Below are 19,910 nucleotides of genomic sequence, written 5' to 3' on the forward strand. Positions count from 1 at the left end.
ATTGGGATCATTTGCCTCTGCCCCTGGGGGTACGGACCTCCCGGGTTCGGCCTGGGTGTCCCATGTTTCCCCCCGTCTGTCCCTGCCGTGTGGTGCATTGTCACCTGCAGATGTGCGTTCCCCCCGCCCCCCGCTGTCTCTCGGCGCCGCATTCCCCATTGCACGGCTCCAGGCACGCACCGCCCGCGGTCCCCAGGCTGCGTGCCTGGGCCGGGAGGACCCAGCGGCGGTGCAGCACGCTCTCGTGAATAAAAGCTGAGCTCTGCCTGCCCGGCTGCACGTCTGCGGAGCCGCGACGCCCTCCCGGGGCACCCGAGCGCCTGGCTTTGCGCGGGAGAGGGGGGAGCAGAGGTGCTGCGAGCCAGCGGCGGGGCCCCGGGCTGGGCGGCAAACGGGCGAGCAGCACGGGCTCGCCCGCGGCCACCACCGCCGGGCCCCGCGGAGCCGCTCGGCGGGCGGCGGGGCGGCCTCGCCCTCGCCCCCCCGGCGGGGGGGGCCTCCCCCGGCGGGCAGGGCCCTGCGCGGCGGCAGGAGGAAAGGGTTAAGTTAAGTTATGTAAGCCCTTTTGGGGAGGGGTGGAGGCAGGGGCGCTGCCGGCGGAGCTGCGGCGGCTCAGGTTGATTCAGAGTGGGCGACGGCGGCCTGGCGCAGGCCCGCGGCGGAGGAAAAGCGGCTTATCCCCCCCCCCCCCTCCGCCCCCCTCCGGGTTGCCATGGAGACGGACGGGCGGCGGCGGCGGCGGCGGCGGGGCTGTCAGTGAGGGACCGCACCGGGCACCGGGGCGGCGGCGGAGGGGAGGCCGCGGCGGCGGCAGCGGCGGCGGCGGCAGCGGCAGACATGGACTCGCACTGCGACTGTGCCGAGCCTCCGGCCGCCGAGCAGCCGTCGGGGAGGATTAACAAAACCGCCTTCAAACTGTTCAAGAGGAGGAAATCCGGGGGCACCATGCCGAGCATCTTCGGGGTGAGGAGCAAAGGCGGGGAGGGGAAGGGCGCCAGCAAAGCGGGGATGGTGCGGAGCCGGACGCACGACGGCTTGGCCGACGCCGTGCTGGAGAGCAGCAAGAAGGAGGAACCGGGCGGCGGTGACCCGCAGAGCAAGGAGGCGCAGGGCCGGCCGGCCGGCAGCCTCGGCGTCTCCCCCGGCAGCTCGGTGGCTAAGTCGCACAGCTTCTTCTCCCTGCTGAGGAAGAACGGCAGGGCGGAGAACGGCAGGGCGGAGAGCGCGGAGCAGCGGGCTGGCGGCAGACAAAAGAAGGGGCTGAAAGGGATCTTCAGCAGCATGCGGTGGCACAAAAAGGACAAAAATGGCAAGGAGGAGAGGGGGGAAGCCTCGGAGATCCAGGCCGGCCTTATTATGCCGGGGTCCTTGACTGCCAGCCTGGAGTGCATCAAAGAGGAGACGCCGAAACCTTTGTCTGAAACTCCGAGCAGCGCAGGAGACAGCGCGGGGCTGGAACCGCCGCGGGAGAAGCGCGGCGGCGAGGCGCTCGCCTCGCCCGGGGAGCCCGAAGCGGGCGGCGGGGAGCCGCGGGCCAGCAGCCCCCCGCCCCGGGAGGACCCCGCCGCGGCTGGACGGCGACCCGAGGAGCTCTGCCGCCAGCGACCGGAGCCGGGCGCCGGAGAGGTTGGGACTGCGAAGGATGCGGCCATAACAGGTGACATTCCAATAACGACTATCCCCCCTGTTGAACCTCACTGTGATAGCGGCCAAGAGACGGCAGCCGCCCCTGACCCTTCCTCTGTTGATCCACCCTCAGAGCAATCGATTGATCGTATTTGTTTGATGTTTGCTGACGTGACTTCACTGAAAAGCTTTGACTCTCTTACAGGCTGCGGAGATATTATTGCGGACCATGAGGAGGATGTGGGCGGCGGGAGTGGCGGCTGCGAGAAGAGCACCCCCGGGGCCGGCAAGCTGGGTGCCTCCAAGAAGCACCCCACCATGGTGGCCTACCAGGGAGGCGGGGAGGAGATGGCCAGCCCGGACCAGGTGGATGACACCTACCTGCAGGAGTTCTGGGATATGCTGTCGCAGACAGAGGAGACCCAGACAGAAGGAGGAGGAGGTGGAGGAGGGACAAAGAAGCCCGAGGGGTTGAAGGAGAACCGAGGTACCGAGGGGGCCCAGAACAAGGTGGTGTTGAAACGTGGTGGCCTCCACCAGATCCCCATTCACCTCAACCACAAAGAGGAGCAGAAGGGCAGGGAGAAGGAGCAGCACGAAGGCATCCCGAACAGCGACGAGGGCTATTGGGATTCTACCACCCCTGGTCCTGAGGAAGATAGTTCCACAAGCATCCAGAAGGAGACCATTCCCAGGGACAGCTACAGCGGGGATGCTCTCTACGACCTCTACGCAGAGCCAGATGAGAACCCACCAGCGGGGCCTGCGGATGAAGAGGTCACCTGCGTGCCACGCGCCAAGCCCGTGTCTCCAATAACGACCACATGCTCACTGAGAACACCCTCAAGCTCAGTGAAGGACTCCAAGATACCCATCAGCATTAAACACCTTTCGTCGCATGCTGCCAGTCATGGAGCAGACGCCAGTAACAGCCATCACATCGCACACCATCACCTGGCCAAAAGCGAGATGCACAGAACAAAAATCCCTGTCTCTAAAGTACTGGTACGTCGGGTCAGTAACAGGGGCTTAGCAGGCACAACGGTGAAAGCTGCCGCGTACCAGGACAGTGCCAAAAAGTAGCTGAGTAAGAGGGGGAGACAAACAGCAAGGTCAATGTGTGAAAGTCTGTGTAGGAGACCAATGAACTAGTTTTGCATCACCTGAAGAAAGGCACCTAAAAGGCTTACGTCACTGTACTCCATGGGCCTGCACTTCTGAATCCCTTCTTACTAGACTGTATGGCTGAATATAAAAAGTTGACTTATTTTCAAGCACTTTTTTTTTACATTTGTATCATTTTTCTGCAGCACTAAACACTGGGGAGGTTCATTTTTACATGCCTTTTTGGAAGCAGGACTTGGATTATGAACCTAAATGAGCATCCTTCCTCATGCAAAGCAGTGCCATGAGTTCTTCAAGGGAACAGAGTTACAAAAGGAGCAACACGAGAGGTTCTCCAATACACTTCTCTTTTAATCATTTCTGGGGGAGGAGTGGAGGGTGGGTGCCTGGCTCCAAAAATGGTGTTTGCTCTACAAGATGTTGGAAAAAATGCCAAGCAAAAAACAACCAACCTAACAGGTATTTTACCTGCTGTAGGAACAAGAGCACTGCTCAGCAGCAGACTTGATTGACTTGTGTGCAGTAGCTAACTAAGGAGTTAGGTGGACTTGTCTAACAGGAAAACATATTTTTGTTTGTCTGTCTGTCTGGTTGGTTTTAATCTGGTCTAATGTAAATGGATAAAGGAGACACCTGAAGTAGGTTCAGATGTTTACATCAATACTTGTCCAATAACACATACAATCAGGTTCAGGGAAACATTTTACTAAATGCCAATATATACACACTGTTCACATTTATACAGTAACTTGCTTGCCATGTGTAAATATATACATATTTTAGCAGATTTACTCAATGCTACAGATTTTTTATAAAAAGAAGAAAATCACCATCTGTATTATCTAGAGTTTAAGCAAGAGTTAGTTTTTATAGGTAGATAATTTTACAGTTCTAAAATGGTAGAACTTTGTGTAAGTACCTTAAATTAGAGCAAAACTCTGTTTTGTATGGGCTCATGCATCCCCAGATAAGTAAGTCTGAAGTGCTGATTTTATTCCAGTGGCGCATTCTGTGGGTCAGGCTGAGGTTCTGACAGCATTGCCACTGCAAACCTCTATTTTCAGGGGTTTAGACAAAGTTGCTCTGGGCTTAAACCTTACAGAGAAGGAACCCAGGAAAGAAATGTGTTTTTTAATTATTATTTTTTAAAATATATAAAATTAGTTTTTGACTATTTAAAAAAAGTTTGGGTTCTCGTTGCTTTTTATTTTCATTCTTAATAACGTCAGAATAATTTTACTTTTAAGAGAGAAAAAGAAATATGGTAAGTTAGTGGTACATAAAATGGTCTGATGAGCTTGGATCTTATGAGAAATGTATTAATGGCCAGAACATTTTTCAATAGTGGCTACTGTACATGGGCATTGACAACATTTCAAAGAAATTTAATAGGGTTTTAATGTGCCTGAGGACATATTTTTATGATACACTGAAAAAGCTCCAAAAATTACTGAAGTCTAAAGGTAAATGTTATGTATTTACAAAATATTTTGATATGAGTATTTAATCATCAGACCACAGTTAATATAAAATATATGCTCCAGTGTATCTGAAAAATAATATACATTTTAAAAATATACATGTCTATATTATGCAGAGAATCCTAAATTCACATCATTGAAGCTAATGGGTCTGATCTTACATAGCAGTTGGTTTTATTGTCTCTTAAATTGAAAGAAAAAAAGGAAAATAAATATACAGAATATACATTTGAAGGATATTAAGGTTATAGATAAACCATAAAAAGCCAGGAAATACCATAATAAGAATTGTATATATGTATATGTGTGGTTCACTGGGGAAATGACATTATAGTCTCAAGGGTAAAATTGACATCTAGTTCTGAAATTACTGCAGGATTTAATACCAAACTGCAATGCCCCAGTGAATAGGGAGAAAGTGTTAGTGTTCCTGATCAGTCCTTGTTTTCATGGTTTGAGTAAGAACCTTAATACACTTCAAAGAAGATTATTTTATATGTTTTCTTTCTAATGTGTATGTGTGTGGTTTTCTACATGCCTACTCACAGAGACGTGTTGTACATATGCATGTGTAGTCGGAACGCACCTCCTCCTAGGGTACGTGCACCTGGGCAAAGGCACACACCCATGCACACTTGCACTCAAATGTGAACAGAGCCATGCGTGTGCGCTCCCACGCACAGGCTGAGGGGATGTGCTGTAGGTCTGTCTACAAACACGCTGTCAGTGATTTCCTTTGCCTAAGAAAGGGATTTGCATTTGGCCTGACCCTGCCTGTACATTTTAGAAAGTTAAAGCTGATATACCCTCAAAAGGATGAATGTACAGAACATGGAATATTATCCTGGTCCTCAGCCCTAAACCTAACATTCCTTTTTCTGTTGTTTTGTTTTCGTTTGACTGTAAGGGACACATCTTTCCTTGCATGACAACTCTGCAGAAAAATCATAAATCCCTGTTTTGTTGTAAGGACAAATTGGGCAGAGAGATTCTATAGGGTACTGGAAGTTGAGAGGGAGGGAGGGAGGATGTGGTGAGCTTGGGGTAGTACCATAAAAACTGGAAGCACAGAGTACAGGTAGTAGGAGTGGTGCATCTTTAAAACCACTAGAAGATACTAGCTACCATCTCTACAGGACTTGTGTGTGGCAAATTATTCATCATATGCATTTTGTTTGCATTGTGGCATGTCTGTATTGAGAAACCAATAGAGTGACACTAGACTAGCTCCCTCTCACGTAATGACTAACACGAATCATCATTAAAATGCTTTGGCTTCCCTTCATTTTTCTCTCTCTCCTTTGTTTTGTGCCCCGGTTTTCCTCCGTCCCCTGCATGCTGGCGGGCGGCTTCCTCCTCGGTGCTAATCCCCGGTGCAGAGCAGGAAGCCCTGGGCTGGCAGCCGGGGATGGGGTGGGAGGGTGGCTGTGCCGCCAGCTGAGGCCAGGTGCTCCCCAGTTGCCCTCTCAAGCTTTCTATCGCATACCCAGTGTAAGTACATTTTGCAAATCTCTTGGCGGTTCGTTTGGCTGCTTGCTGTGTACATATTTTAAGGACAATCATATCCTTAAAAGGAAAATGGGAAAGTAACTTGTAGTAGGGCGTCAGTATTTTGAATCATTGCGACATACTGACGTTGATTCAGGGTAATGGTTGTGTGAGAGTAAAAATACAATTTAATGCTCAAATTAACTTTGTATTTATAGAACTCACTTTTGTCTTTAAGCCATCTATGTTTTTTATTTCAAAAGGTAATAGAAAATTTAATATTTACTAAGGCTTTCAATTTTCATGGAAATATATTTGTATAACTCCACACAATGCTTAAAACAATCTTTGGAAGGAGGTTCAAAGGCTTTCTTTAGACCTATATTTAATTCCTGAAAGATCCCTGTAAAATACTGTGAGATGCCTAAGAACAAACAGTTAATGGCTTTGCTGGATTTAAAGGCTGAGACGTAAAGAGGTAATAGTCCTGAGGCATTCTGTGGTGGTTTGCATTCTTATTTATGTTACCCTGTTCAAGCATGTATTTTCCTTGGTTTTGTTAGGTATCAAGGTAGAAATGGTGTTCTAAGTCCCAAAGATAACATTCCCAATGCTGTCATCATTTTGATTTTCTTAAAGAATACTTTTCTTCATATGTTTCATTTGTTATTTTGTAGTGTGATGCTTTGTAATTATCAGCTTGTATGTCATTCATAAAGGATTTTATAGATCAGGACTTGGCATTTAGTTATATGTACTCTTTGCACTTTCAGGTCACTATTGGTAAATTTTGTATGTTCTTAGGATATTTCTATATATTGCATAGTATTTTATAGCTATCTACAGTGATTTCAGTGGTATACATTCCTGTCCTATATATCAGCACAAAATGTTTCCTTTCGGTAGCATGAAATGTGGACTTTTGTCATGATAGGAGTTAAGTTTCCTATACTATATATGTGGCCTGCAACAGACAGAAAGGGTCTTATTTTCCCTGTAGTGCATATGCATTTTGCTTTTGCCAGTAATAGGACTCAAACACACATAGCAGATTTCAGAAGAAATTTCATGACTAGAATAAGAAAAATCTATGTTCAGTCTTATTCCATCAATCACCAGCATTTTCTTCATCCACTGTGAATATCCTCAACGCCATTCAGGGTAGTAGAGGACTGACTTTTTAAAATTACATGCATAGATGTACACTATGAAAATTAATTCACTGATTATTTTTTAATGAATCTTACTAAATTATTTATCTAAGCTAAGCGAATATTGCACCAAAGTCTTCAAAACGTCTGATACAGATGGCATTTTCAGTAAGATGCTGTAAGTGCAGATGAGCCAAATTAACAGGCTTTGCTTAGCAAAGCAAAACCTTGTTTCTTAAATTTGTAGTACTGACTGAGCCTGCAGATCAAAGGGAGCCATTGATTCTGCTACATAGCCATGCTCGGAGGTTTCATTTTCCATGCTGTAATGGACTACTTTCAGAAAAGGCTTTTCAGCAAGATAATGGTATGAAAGAGACAGTTCACAGTAACAATAGCCACTTACAAGGCAGATGGTTATCTAACAGCCACAATGGGGGACTCTAAGCAAGGTGGCCTGAAAATGTATTTTCATAGTTATTGATATGAAAGGCTGAGGCTTCTGTCTTGGAAAAACAAATTGACACCGACTCAAAGATGCTGCAGGAACGAGTCTGGATAGAGTTTACACATGACAGCTACTGCAGGGTTTGGTTGTTTATTTTGGCTTTTTTTTTTTTTTCCTTTTATTGTGTTTATGTTTTCATTATGATGACATAACCCCATGTGTCTGAGCAGAATTGCACAACAACTGACTCTTCTGAGATTCAGTGCTGAGACTACACTGTCAGTTGTCTTCAGTGGCTGGGGATGGGTTCCTGCTGAACATTCATTCCTCCCTTGCATTGAGGGAGGGGAAGAATGGGATTCCCTTGTCGTTGAGTCCAGGTGCTATTTACTGTGAGGAGAAGGTATCTGAATCTGTCTTGCTGTTTGTGTTCAGGGGACAGTTTATTTTTAATTTGACTCACAGGAAATTTTTAGCTTATCATTAGCTCACATCTTGTCTTCCTCGTGAGCATCTCAGCTAGGAATGGTCAACATTGATTTGGTGTTTCCTAGGTCCATTTCATGTAGAGAGAAATGGAAGAACTTGTCATACGCAAAGGAATAAGAGCTATAACCATTCAAGCCACGTTCTGGGGGCCTTTATTCCTGCAAAAGCAGGTTGTTAAATCTCTTCTTGTCTTAGAGGGCTTCTCCATGCAAAACAGTGAGTACTATTGCCTGGGATTCCCTTTTTTTCCTCTCTATGTCTCTCATTCCCTCTCAGCCATGCTGCAGTTGCTTGGGAGACTGAGATTTTTGATCTAGCCTTCCAGCAGAGAAGCTGCTGCCAGTGTGTTCTTCAGGAGGTCTTTGCTCCTACTTCTCGGTGCTGAAAAAATTAATTCACCTTCAGAACAAGCAGCAAAGATATTTAAAATGGAGATCTCTGCTGTGTGATCTCATACACGTGGGTGAAGATGTTGAGTGATATTTTGCATAGAGTGAAATACATCCCTCCACTTTTCCTGTTGTGGACAATTTAGCAAATTTAGCAGGGAAGCATGTCACTCTTGTAGGAAAGCGCAGAAGCTGTTATGGAGACTGTGCCCAGAATTTCTTTATCTTTGGTAAGAACTGCTTTTCTTTTTCCTTTCTGTACATATTAAATAAATAGAACCAAAGCCATGGTGGAGAGAGGAAAAGGTTATGCACTTCACAGGACAAGGAGTTGAAACTGCTAGGCTGAAAGGCTTCTTGTAGCAATGGTTAAAAGAAGAAGATTGCTTTGCCTACTTCAACATCACATCCAAGCAATGCTCTGCTATAGAAGCTAGTCCAGATAATGGCCACAAAGTTAGAAAACTGTCATTTGCCGACATGACAATCTCTTTCCAAGGTCCAGTTCTTCAGTGGCAAAGCTTCCACTGACTCCAGTTAAGAACTGGCAAAGGTCCTTAATCTCTTAATCTTAAGGAAATAGGAAGTGTTTCTTAAATAAGTCTTCCTTTTTTTTTTTTTTTTTTTTAAAGATAAACATTCAGGTGATTGTGCAGTCTTTTATATTACTGTAGTAGTATTTTCATTGATCTGAATGCAAAACATGTCTTTCCATTGTTTTTCCATCTTAACAAGCAGCCACTCCCGCATGTAACTCCAGTGCTCAGCGTGTTTAAATTACAGCTAACACAATCACTGCCTTCCTTAATTTAACTCGTGAAGGCAAAAACAGGACCAGATCCTTTCCAGAGTGCTAAAACCCTTGCTTATTGTGTTGTTGTTCATGTTTTTTGATACGGTAACTAATGATGTCTCCCTTTAATTATTACACGGCCATGTTTTAAATCTGTTTTTAGGGAGAATGGTATGTAGCGACTGAATGGTAAGATCTTTAACATATTTTTGTTATTTTGGATGATGTTGTATCAAAACAGTTGCTATTTCAGTATCAGGTTGTTTCCATGGGCTTTTTATGCAGATGCATTGGAAGCTTTGAGCATAATGTGCTCATAAAAGAAAATTTGCTGCATCTGCTTTGAATTAAGCCTGACCTTAAAATGTAAAAGCTACACATCTGGTGATGTTTCTTGGTTAATGGCAGCAGAGGGGAAGATCTGTCCCAACTCACCTGCACCCTGTGGACTGGGGGAGCAAGGCACAGTCACAGGCAGAATTTGCTGCTTGACCCTGCCATGTGGTCCCAGCAGAGGGGTGCGGGGTGTCACCATGTGGAGGTGTCTGCCAGATTGGACAGCAGCAGGAAAAGCCAGGGTGGTGGTGATGTGCTGGGGTGGGAGGGTTGATAGGGTGACTGGGAGGTGGGATGAAGGCAAGGGATGGACCTCTGGTTCTTGTGGAAAAAGAGAGTTAAACTATAAAATCTAGCCTATAAAATCTGGCTCCTTTTTTTCTTGCATTGATGCTCGGATTGCTGTGTTACACTGAGTTAGGAGCCAGACTGTGTTGAGTCTGGGTGTTCTGAAGCCAGTGCTCCTCTTGGTGTACTACAGTGTGACAGCTCTCATCAACACCTGAGCAGTGCTCAGTACCTTCGTTTCTGAGGGAAGTTTTAGCACAGAGACTTCCACAAATCCCCCGTAGCCCAGCATCGACCCATGGCATCTCGCTGCTCTTCCATTCTCATTTTGCCAGAGGAATGTGAAGACCCAAGCCCTTGGCAGGGTGGTGAGCACTGGCTGCACCCTTGCAGCCCAAGGGCAAGTGGGGAGGGAGTGTAAGACACACTGTGCAGCAGCATCACCAAGTCCTAGGTAGAGTGCAAGTAACTTTCTGCAGCACGAGGGAGCAAGACTAAAGCTGTTGCCTTTGTGTAAAATTGAATCAAACCCTCTGCCATGGGACAGATTGCAACAGCTGGACAAGATCTCAGTCCACCAGTATTCCCTCTGAAATCAGTAGATCTATTAGCAGTGTTATTAAGATTGAGTGAAGATCCCATCATTTGGCCACATCTGAATTTTCCTTGCTATGTTTGTCAGCAGTCTGTCTCAGCAAAACTCTAGTGTTGAGGCTTGTGGCCCTGTTGAAATGGGGGATGAGGTATGAACGTGGTTGGTGGAAAATACAGATTCAGTAAGTCCAGAAAACACAGCATGGCTTCAGTCTTTTATCACAGCCCAACTCTACTTAAATATCATGGTGTGTCTGAGGAAAACATAGCAGGGACTGCTCCACACTGCATCTGAAAACTGATGCTCTCGGGGTTTTTCCTACGTGCTGAAAGGGACAAATGTGTCCTGTTACAAGTCACTTAAGGTGTTTCTGTAAGACGTGTTATAGCTGACAGATCACTGTTAGTTACAATTTTCCCTTGTATTTTTGTGTCAGCCACCTCCAGTAAGGTAGCATATGACCTATTCAAGATAATGAGTGAGTAAAGCCAGAATTCCCCACTCTTCTTATCTAAATGGTTTGCTAATAATCTGGCGAGTCTGTGTGCACCAACTTTTTCTTATTGAAAGCTCACATCACTGCGGGGGGCGGGGGGTGGTGTTTTTGTAACAGACTGTTAGACACACTCTACTCCTTTCCACCTCTACAAACTTTGATGAGTATGTGTCTCTTCAAATCACTGTATTCTTAACATATTTACAACCTAACTGATAGCAATAGATGTCTTTCTTCCCTGGCAGTTCACAAGGATATACTAATCAGTGTTTATTATATTTTTAATTCTGTAAATATTTATTTTGGTACTCTGTGTATTTATTGGCACTGATTCTGGTGTTTGCTTGTGTCATTGTAAATGTTGATGGTTTCAATAGTCTTGCTTCTAATGAATGTAAGGAACTCAGACTAACTGCACTTTTCTTCCATTCAAAAATCTTACAGTGAAAAATATTCCCACTGTCATATTATGTGTTATAATGAATACAGTTAATAAAATCAGTTGTCACTTTTCATTGATGATCGTGAAGGTTACTTTTTGATGTTCGAGCTAGAGATAGAGCCTATCTATTCAGTGCAGTGGAAAATACTAGGCTTTTGAAAGAAGACATTAGGGAATTATGTCCTCAAAATAGCATAAAAGAGAATACTTGGGCATGTGTGCACTTTCATTTTTATGTAGAAATGCCTTTAGCAATTTTACTAATAACATCATAGAATAACTAGACTAAATTTGTTACTTAGGGGAGGGGTTCATTTTTTTTTTCCTCCCCTTTAAACCACTTAGACAATGAAAATGGACCAAGTTTCATTCTGTTTTTCAAATCAGCTTTGCTTCCTGATTCTCGTGGTCAGGAAGCCAGCAGGGAAGCTGGTTCTCTTGGCACAAATTGACTTTGGAGTTGCAGTTTGGTGAGACAGATAGAAAACGCAGTCTGCTGTAAGCTACATTCCCCACCTTTAAAATGGGGACTTGACTGCTATGACTATGAAGTGACATTTATTGGAACCTCTGTTCTAATTTTCTATACCTTTCTTGCATTTAGAAGATGAATGAAGCATTTACATCAGTCTAGTTTTAATCCATAAGTTTATTTACTTCTCTTAGCTAAGTAGCACTGCCTTGCTAAGGGTTCTCCCATGTTACTACTTGTTCATGGAAGATGCTGAACCAGCCAGAATATCAACTGGAATAAAATCTGCTCAAAAGTTTTCAATGAACAACAAAGCAAAAGGTATGAAAAGCTCATTATGCAAGTAAGGAGCAGGACATGGTGACACAGTATAAATTGATCCTATGTTCACAAAAGTATAAGTCCTCTTTTCAATAGCTGGAATGAGGCTGAAGAAATGTTTTCCCAGTGATTTAATGCACAAGCAGTTTTACATTCAGGCCTTCTCAGCCTATGTCTCCTATTGCATGTTCATGTCTTTTATCCTGTGCATCTGGAAGCAGAAGAGTTGTAGTTTAAATTATTCCCTGCTGCAGAAGATTGCCTAGTGATTACCTTGCTTGTGTCCAAGTATAGTTACTGGGATTTTGGGGGGCAAGGGTGTTGCAATGAAGTGCAGGGCAAAAGTACAGCAACCTCATGCATCTTGATAACTGTAGATCTGTGTGTTGCAGCTGTTAACACCTTCCACAAAACCAGACTACAGTAGCCTGGCAGATCTACTGTGACAGAGAAAATTGAAAAGTCTCCTGAAACCAGGAGACTTGGCCCAAATACTCTTTTTGAAATAAAGATGAAGAGACTGAGTTTCTAATATTGAATTAAAAGTCCCTTCCCAATTTAAACCAAGATCAGTCATTCCTGTCAGTACATGTGTATGATTTTCATGGCCACCTTACTGGAAAAGTGTTTGCACTGGGATTGATGACCTGGAAATCTCCCTGTGACCCATTCGTTAAAGATGAATGCTCCATGCAATTTGCAAATCTATCAAGCAAGAAAGAGAAGAGAATATTCTTGACTCCTAATAATTGCTAAGGAGTACTGGCAAGACCAATGGACCAGTCAACTGACTGTGAGTGAGTATTAGTCTCATTTTAAATCCTTGCCCTTGAATCATGGTATTTTTCCCTTTTAAAGTGATCATACAGGAGTTATTTACTAGGAGCTCACATTGAGCAGACGCCTGCTCCTACCTACCACGTTGCACATCTGCTTCCAATTAAAACCATTCCACAGTGCCCTGAGGGGGATGGGAAAGAGGCTCAAAGGTTCTGCAAAGGGTTATTTCAGCAGCCATGGATGCTGCTGTGGCAGCTGAGAACCTGCTTCATCTCTAATGACACATCACTCCTTTTGCTCTGCAAAGACCCTTAGCACTTGGCTCAGATATTCAGTTAAACCCTGGGAACAGGAGGTCTCCTATTCTGACTAATGAAGGAAACTTGTCCTTGACCAATATGTGTTTTTTCCAGCTTAAGAAAAATGAATATTTTTAAAAATAGATGGAGTCCCATAGCTACTATTCTAAATAGAACAAGACAAATGCAAGGAGTCTGTTGAAGTACGACTCCCCACAGCTACTCCAAAGACTAACAACCAACCCATGCTGATGCTGCGTCCTTATGCAATGACCCTTCACAAAGTGGCTCTCCCATGTGAATCCCAGGTGAGAGCCAAGGGTTGCTACCAGAGGGGAAGGGAGGTCTTGTGCTTTCCGACAAGGCACTGGTCCTGATCAGGGTGGTCTGAGTCCCTCTTCCACCACTTCCTTTCCAGGCAGTTGTGACCTGATTTATAGAAGGCTGCAGGTATGACATTTTGAAGTCCGGTCTACAAAATCAGCTGCACCTAGCTGTGGTGTTGCTCAGAACTTGTGGTCTGAGGTTTTATGATAAAATTTCACTATTGCTTAAGCGCCTGCACCAGGCAGGCTCAAAAGCGTCACGTGGTTGGGTCTGCTCTCTCATGTGTCACAGTGGGAGTCACGGATAGGCTCTTCCTCCAGCCACATCAGCCTTCTCTGTTGGTGTCGCTTGAAATGCATATATCCCTTGGGCAGAGGAGAGACTTGAACAAAGATCCTCCGGGTGAAGGTCCCAAATGAGCAGGGGTTGATGGGTTAAAAGTGCGACAGCATCACAGAGGTGGTGGGAGAGGTTGAGGCAGCTGAACCTAGGGCAGCCAGAAGCCTTGCAGGCAGCAGTGTCCTCTCCTGCTTCCCAGGGAGATGGTTGCCTCCAGGGCACCTGTGTGGCTCAAGGTGCTTCAAGAACATATTCAGCTGTAGGCCACCCCAGTGTGGGAACAAATGGTGCTGAGCTCCTTGCATGGAGCTGGGAACATGCAGGGTGACACGCAGAATGCAAAGTAAACAAAAATCCCATGACTGAACAGTATTTTAAGGACAGAAATTATGCTAAATCTGTTCTGTTTCTGCCCAGCTCCATTTGTTCACCTGTAAAAATGAAAACACAATCTAATTTTGCAACAAAATAGATTTGAATAAATAAAGGCAAATGTGTCTTAGTAAATATGAGTAGTGAAAAACCCGCTCTTGATTATGGCTGTGAAGATACTGGCCACAACCTAAAGTGGACATGAAAAAAACATCTGTTCTACAAAAATGATGTATAGAATCAGAAAAATGATGGTAACAAAAATCAAATTGATTGATCTGAATATTTCTTAAGGAAAAATAGAGACAGATAAGAATTCAACTAGTCTTGGTCTGTCTTTACAGTAGGGATATATTACATCTACATCTGTCTCTGGGTTTCTACCCTTCACATGCTGCACTAATAGATTTTGTTTACTGACAGATAACAAATCGTACAAAAATGCAGCACTTACAGTGAAGAAATCAGTCCTGCTACTCTTTTGCTTATAGATGTCTTTTTTGCCCGGTGTTAACAAATTAAGCTTTTGATCCTTCCAATTAGACCATATCCAGTCTTTATCATGCCACATTTAGGGTCTGATTACGCAGCTGCTGCATCTGAACAGCTTCATTCAAATCAGTAAGAAATGCTCATATGCAGCAACTGCAGAAATGGTGCTTGCATCCTTCGCAGAGTTGCCTATTGCTGCTTTCTCAGGAGCTTAGAATATTTATGCCTATCATCCCTACACGATGTTGAATTTGCCTGTTTGGGTTTTTTCCTAGGGTCTGATAGAAAACTCTAGCTATAGATAGAAAACCCTAACCATAAATCTGCAAGTTTTATGAGAAAACAGTTGGACTAGATTACAAAGCTAAGTTCACTTGTATGTGCTGGATCTTAATTCTCTCTCAGGATGTAACATGTATTCAGACTGATTTAAAATAAATGACTGTATTGGAAAACAAAACAGAGATCAGAGCACAAGCATAAAGACAAATGTCAGCCCCTGGCTCTGAAACGACTGGGACCCTCAACCCGAGCTATGAAACCTTACATTTCTGCCTCAGCACAGGCAAACACACAGCACTATTTATAGCACAGCCTTTTACTACCCTTCTGTCAGAATAGGCTTCATCGGAGGATTTACATGACTAACCAAAAGCAAAAGCCTTTTGTACTTTGTTTTCATAAGAGAAGGCCAGTGTGAAGCTGGTGTTCACTGGACTGAATTACAGAAAATATCAGTTACTAGAAAACCAGTTACTAATTCAAAGGCATGTGTTACCATGGCATAGGTCTCTTCTTCCCTCTCCATGGCCCAGATTTAGCACCAATGATGGGAGCTTAGTGAAAGCTCAAAAAGAAGGTTCTTACCTCTGTAAAATAAAATGCATAGTCAAGGAAGACCACATGTTTTCATGGCAACGAAGGAGTAAAGGGTTAAGAACTAGGAGATGGCTCTGAACCAATAAACAGCACAAAAGACTCCTATTAGCAAATCAAGAGCCCAATGTTCTCTCATTTCCCCCTTGTATCTTCAATTAAACCCTTTGGGCCACAAAGTTACTATTCCTGCCAAGGCCAACAATCAGCATGAGGTGATTATTTTAGATTCTGCTACATACCCTGAAGTCTCGTGAAAATGAGAACCAACCCTCCCTTCACCCTCTGATATGATTTCCAGGGCAAGGCAGGCCCATCAGCTAGTCCCTGTCCTTTCATCTTGCTGTGCCAGCTGCAAGCACCGAGGCTCTCTCCGGAGGTGCCACTTTCTCACAGATGCGTGACTCTTCCTGCCTTCCAGATGGCAGTGGGCTTCTTAACAAGATCCCTGATTTCTCTTTCCCCCTTGAGATTTCATTTCAATGCTACCTTGTCACATCTGTTTTTCTCCAGTTGGATGATGTGCAGGAGCACAAGATGTAATGCTTCTTCAAGAGGTTACCAACCTGCGACTCCCGTGACCATTTCAGACCTCCCCGCTTCAGAAGTGCCTCCATGCAACGAATCACTAATGCTCTGGTGTGCTAGTGAGAGCCCCTGCCCCAGCTGCTGAGCAGAGGTAGAGACCACTTTGTTGAGGTTTGCAGGCTGCTTGTTTCCTTGTCTTGTTCAGCATCACTGAACTTACTCTTTCTTCCCTAGAGCTTTTCCACAGGGCTTCTCAAGGCTCCCCAGCACTGTTACAGGGCTGTTTAACATGGCTTGGGAAGGAGGAGAATGGCTGGAGAACAGGGCAGGGAATTGGAGTCAGACTGTGATATCCTTTCACATGTCCTCTGTGACCTTCAGTGCAAAACTCCACCTCTTTGCTTTTTCCACTTCTAAATGGGGGTTGTGATCTTTCTACAGGAAAGGTTTCATGTGGCCAAATCCTTCACATTTTACTCCACTGCATGTGAAGTGATTTGAGACATGGGTAGGGGCATGGTGCCACAGCAGCACTCTCTCATTCCCCCCATCCTGCCCAGATTTACCAGTGACAGATGTGACCACAGCCTAAATGAGAAGAGGGGAGGAAAAACCCTCTTTCCCATATTTTTTGCCCAGAATGGCAGTAGTAAGTTCTCAGGGTGAGAATTTGGCGAAGAGGGGCTGTGGAGCTGCCTTCCTATCTCCCTGGCTATAGTGCTGATGCCCCTGGAGCTCTGCAAATGTGGGATTAAAGAGCTGGAGAGGAAGGGTGTCAAGGGGAATCAGCAGCATCATGGAGCAGCGGGAGAGGGGTGTTATACCCCACTGAAGCTCCACAGTGGGGATCCTTCCCCTGTCAGGGGCAGGAGAGGGAGAGATGTGGGGGCTAAAACATCTTGGGCCTCTTGATTTATCTGTCCTTAGACCTGGCTACAGATACTGTTGCCATCAGATGGCCTTTCTGCAGTGTCCTGCACAGCTTTGACCTGCTCGGGGCTACAGACTCTCCACTTTCATGAAACTAATTGAGAATCACCAGAGTAGGAAGTAATACTAGTCATAAAGAGATGTTCTGCTTCCTCCCTCACTTCCAGTTTTCTACTAGGGATGGCAGCAGTAGTTATTCATTGCTCCCACCATGCAGCCAGAGTACAGCCATCCTTGGGATGTGATGATCCAGGCATTGAGCCTCACAGAGCGATGTGGTGCCATGGCTCTGGAAAAGGGCAGTGTAGGAACTGATACATTGGCTGAACTGGTGACCCACCTGATCAAGCAGTCTGTTGCTGTCCACAGCTGCCAGCAGAGGACACACGAAGATGCTATTGTGGATAATTATGGAGTGTCTGTTTGGCAGAAGAGGTACCTTTGTAACTTCAGGTAGCGATATGTTTTGATGCAAATTGTTTGTATGGCTCGTTACCACTGAGGAAATGATTCCCACATGCATAAATATTCACTTTTAGTGAATCTTTCAAGGTTCTTTACTTCAGTAATATCCTGTGGCTACGAGTTCCACACATTCATTACGCTTCACTAAAAGGGAGAAAGAAAAAAAAACACCTTATGAGATGTAAGGGAAATGCTGAGGAAATTTTAGGTGCTAGGTAATCAATTTTCAATTGGGCTTAAAAAGAAAGAAAGGTAAGAGAAGGAGAACATCCTGATGAAGTCTATTATATTAGCATGATTTTGTTTGAAACTGCCTCATTACTCTTGCATTTACAAAGGAAGAAGTCAAGCTTTTTTAGGGATATTGGTCTGGAGACAAAAGGGATCTCCAGGCCTTCAGCCAGCAGCCAGGACTGGGGATGATGGTGACCCACCATCACTTTCCTTCTGCACTGGGCAGAGCTGGCAGGGCTGTGCAGCTGTGGGTTTTGCCATCCCTTCCTGCCTGGCAGGCAGCAGGAGCATGGCGTTATGAAATAGAGGTACTGGGAAACCTAATTCAGAAAGCATTTGTTTCAAAATCACGTGGTCCTTCATGCTCTGGTAGTTTTTAACCAGCTCCTGGCTGGGTTTATTTTCCTCCTGCATTTCAAGGGTCAGCATTGGAGAGCTGGGTGCTGCCATGGCTGGGACATCGAGCAGCCACCTCTGACAGTGTCTCAGCAGGGGAACACTGCTGCCTTAGCTCTCCAGTAAATCGCCCCAGGGCAAGGTCTGCTCATTAGATGTTATATCCCATGGGAGACATGTTAGTTAATTTAACAGTTTTTTGCAGTAGGCTCTATTTCAGTGACCGGTTTTGGTCCCAGAGCAGTGTCCTGAGGGCTCCTCAGCCCAGTCCATATCTGCCTGAGTGTGGCCTCCACCTCAGTGAGCCCCCTCCTCTTGTGTCTCCTTGGGCCGTCCCTGACAGAACCACAAAATCACAGAGGGGTTGAGGTGGGAAGGGACCTCTGGAGGTCATCTGGTCCAACTCCTCTCCTCAAACAGGGCCACCTAGAGCCAGTTGCCCAGGACCATGTCCAGATGGCTTTTGAGGAGGGAGACCTCCCTGGGCAACTTGTTGCAGTGCTCGGTCACCCTCACAGTATAAAATTGTTTCCTGATGTTCAGACGTAACCTCCTGTGTTTCAGGTTGTGTCCATTGCCTCTAGTCCTGTCACTGGGCACCACTGGAAACAGCCTTGCTCCATCCTCCCTTAAGGTATTTATATACATTGATGCGATCCTCTGAGCCTCCTCTTCTCCATCCTGAACAATAGAGTTTTTCTGGAAGAAGTGTCACAGGTCACAGCACTGCCAGAACCACATTAGAGAAATGTGCTGGGGTCAGGTACTGTCCCTCCTCAGCCACACACATGCTTTGCCCCACAGCAGGCATGCATGGGTGCCTGTCTGGAGCCCAGTGAACCTGAAGAACTTTTAGGACCGTGTGCTATCCCAGCAGGGAGAAGGGATTCACAAGCCCTCACTCTGTGCATGATGGCTTAGGGCTGAGAGAGAGGTGATGGAGGGGTGGTGGGAGGGGTGGAGGGATTTCTTTCTAAGCAGCAGCACCAGCTTGTTTTGCCACAAACAGGTGCATAATGGCCCGAATGAGCTCCATGCACCTCCTCGCAGCAGGTATTGTGAAGTTGCTGCTGCTGGCAGTGAACGTGAATGCTGCTGCTTTTCTCCAAGTCCCAGCTCACCCTTCTTTTTCCTGTTAGATACTCCCACGAAGAGATCATTTACTTTACGGAAGGTGAGACGCAGCCCAGCAAGCTCTTGACTGTGAAGAGCAAATGTTTTATTTAAGATGTCTTTGTACCCTGCTGTGGACCCCCAGCTGGATGAGTGCCTCTTCAGGCTGGAGTCACAGCCTCTGTGGTTTTACAGCGCCGATAGACCAGCCAGAAGGCATGGGCATCTGAAGAAACTGAGTCCACCCCGAGGAAATGTGTTCAAGTGGAAAAGGCACTTGCAGGACCAAAGGACACCTGCGGTTTAGTCCTGTTTCTCCCACTCACCTCCTGCCTGCCTGTGTGTGAACCAGCCCATCTCCTCACTGGGCATTTGCACAGCACAAATGTCACTTGTTGGAGTATCCTCTGCTCCAGCTGCCCAAGCGTGGGTGCAGGAGAGGAACCCAGTTTGTGGCTGCTGTTTCCGTCCAAGCTTGCACTAGCTCCAGGGACCATTCTCCCCTATGACTCAAACATCTGATACAAATCAGCTCCATGATACTCTTAATCAGGAGTGCTCCATGAGCAACATGTGTGATAACTTCTCACCTCTTACCTTCCTCTGCTGCAGTTATTTTTAGACCCTTCTGTGTGGTTTTAACAACATACTTCCACTGAGGACCTACCACCTGCGGAAGGGCTTGCCTGCTGCTGAGGTGCTCTGGCTTTCGTTAGGCTCTGACCCTGCTCTTGATGGTGATGGATGAGAGCTTCGCAAGTCATTTAGGCTGGGAGAGGATCAGATCTCTGCAGAGGGTTTTCAGACCCCTCCAGTGTC

The 19,910-nt window shown here is 45.8% G+C and overlaps 1 protein-coding gene across 2 annotated transcripts in view; it reads left to right on the forward strand.

Moving 5' to 3' along the window:
* Nucleotides 1-556: 556 nt before the first annotated feature.
* The window catches only part of AMER2 (APC membrane recruitment protein 2), an 80,634-nt gene continuing 61,280 nt past the window's right edge, over nucleotides 557-19,910 (forward strand). Inside the window, exons 1-2 of one of the 2 annotated variants that reach the window (XM_074815990.1) lie at nucleotides 557-1,657; nucleotides 1,832-11,221. In XM_074815990.1, coding sequence (XP_074672091.1) covers nucleotides 838-1,657; nucleotides 1,832-2,709 — 1,698 coding nt within the window. In that variant the 5' untranslated portion in view covers nucleotides 557-837 and the 3' untranslated portion in view covers nucleotides 2,710-11,221. Of the gene's footprint in view, nucleotides 11,222-19,910 lie in introns of those variants that run through there. The other variant, XR_012622102.1, reaches the window with a different exon arrangement.

This window comes from Strix aluco, chromosome 2 (genome assembly GCF_031877795.1).
Source record: "Strix aluco isolate bStrAlu1 chromosome 2, bStrAlu1.hap1, whole genome shotgun sequence".
Classification (NCBI taxonomy): domain Eukaryota; kingdom Metazoa; phylum Chordata; class Aves; order Strigiformes; family Strigidae; genus Strix; species Strix aluco.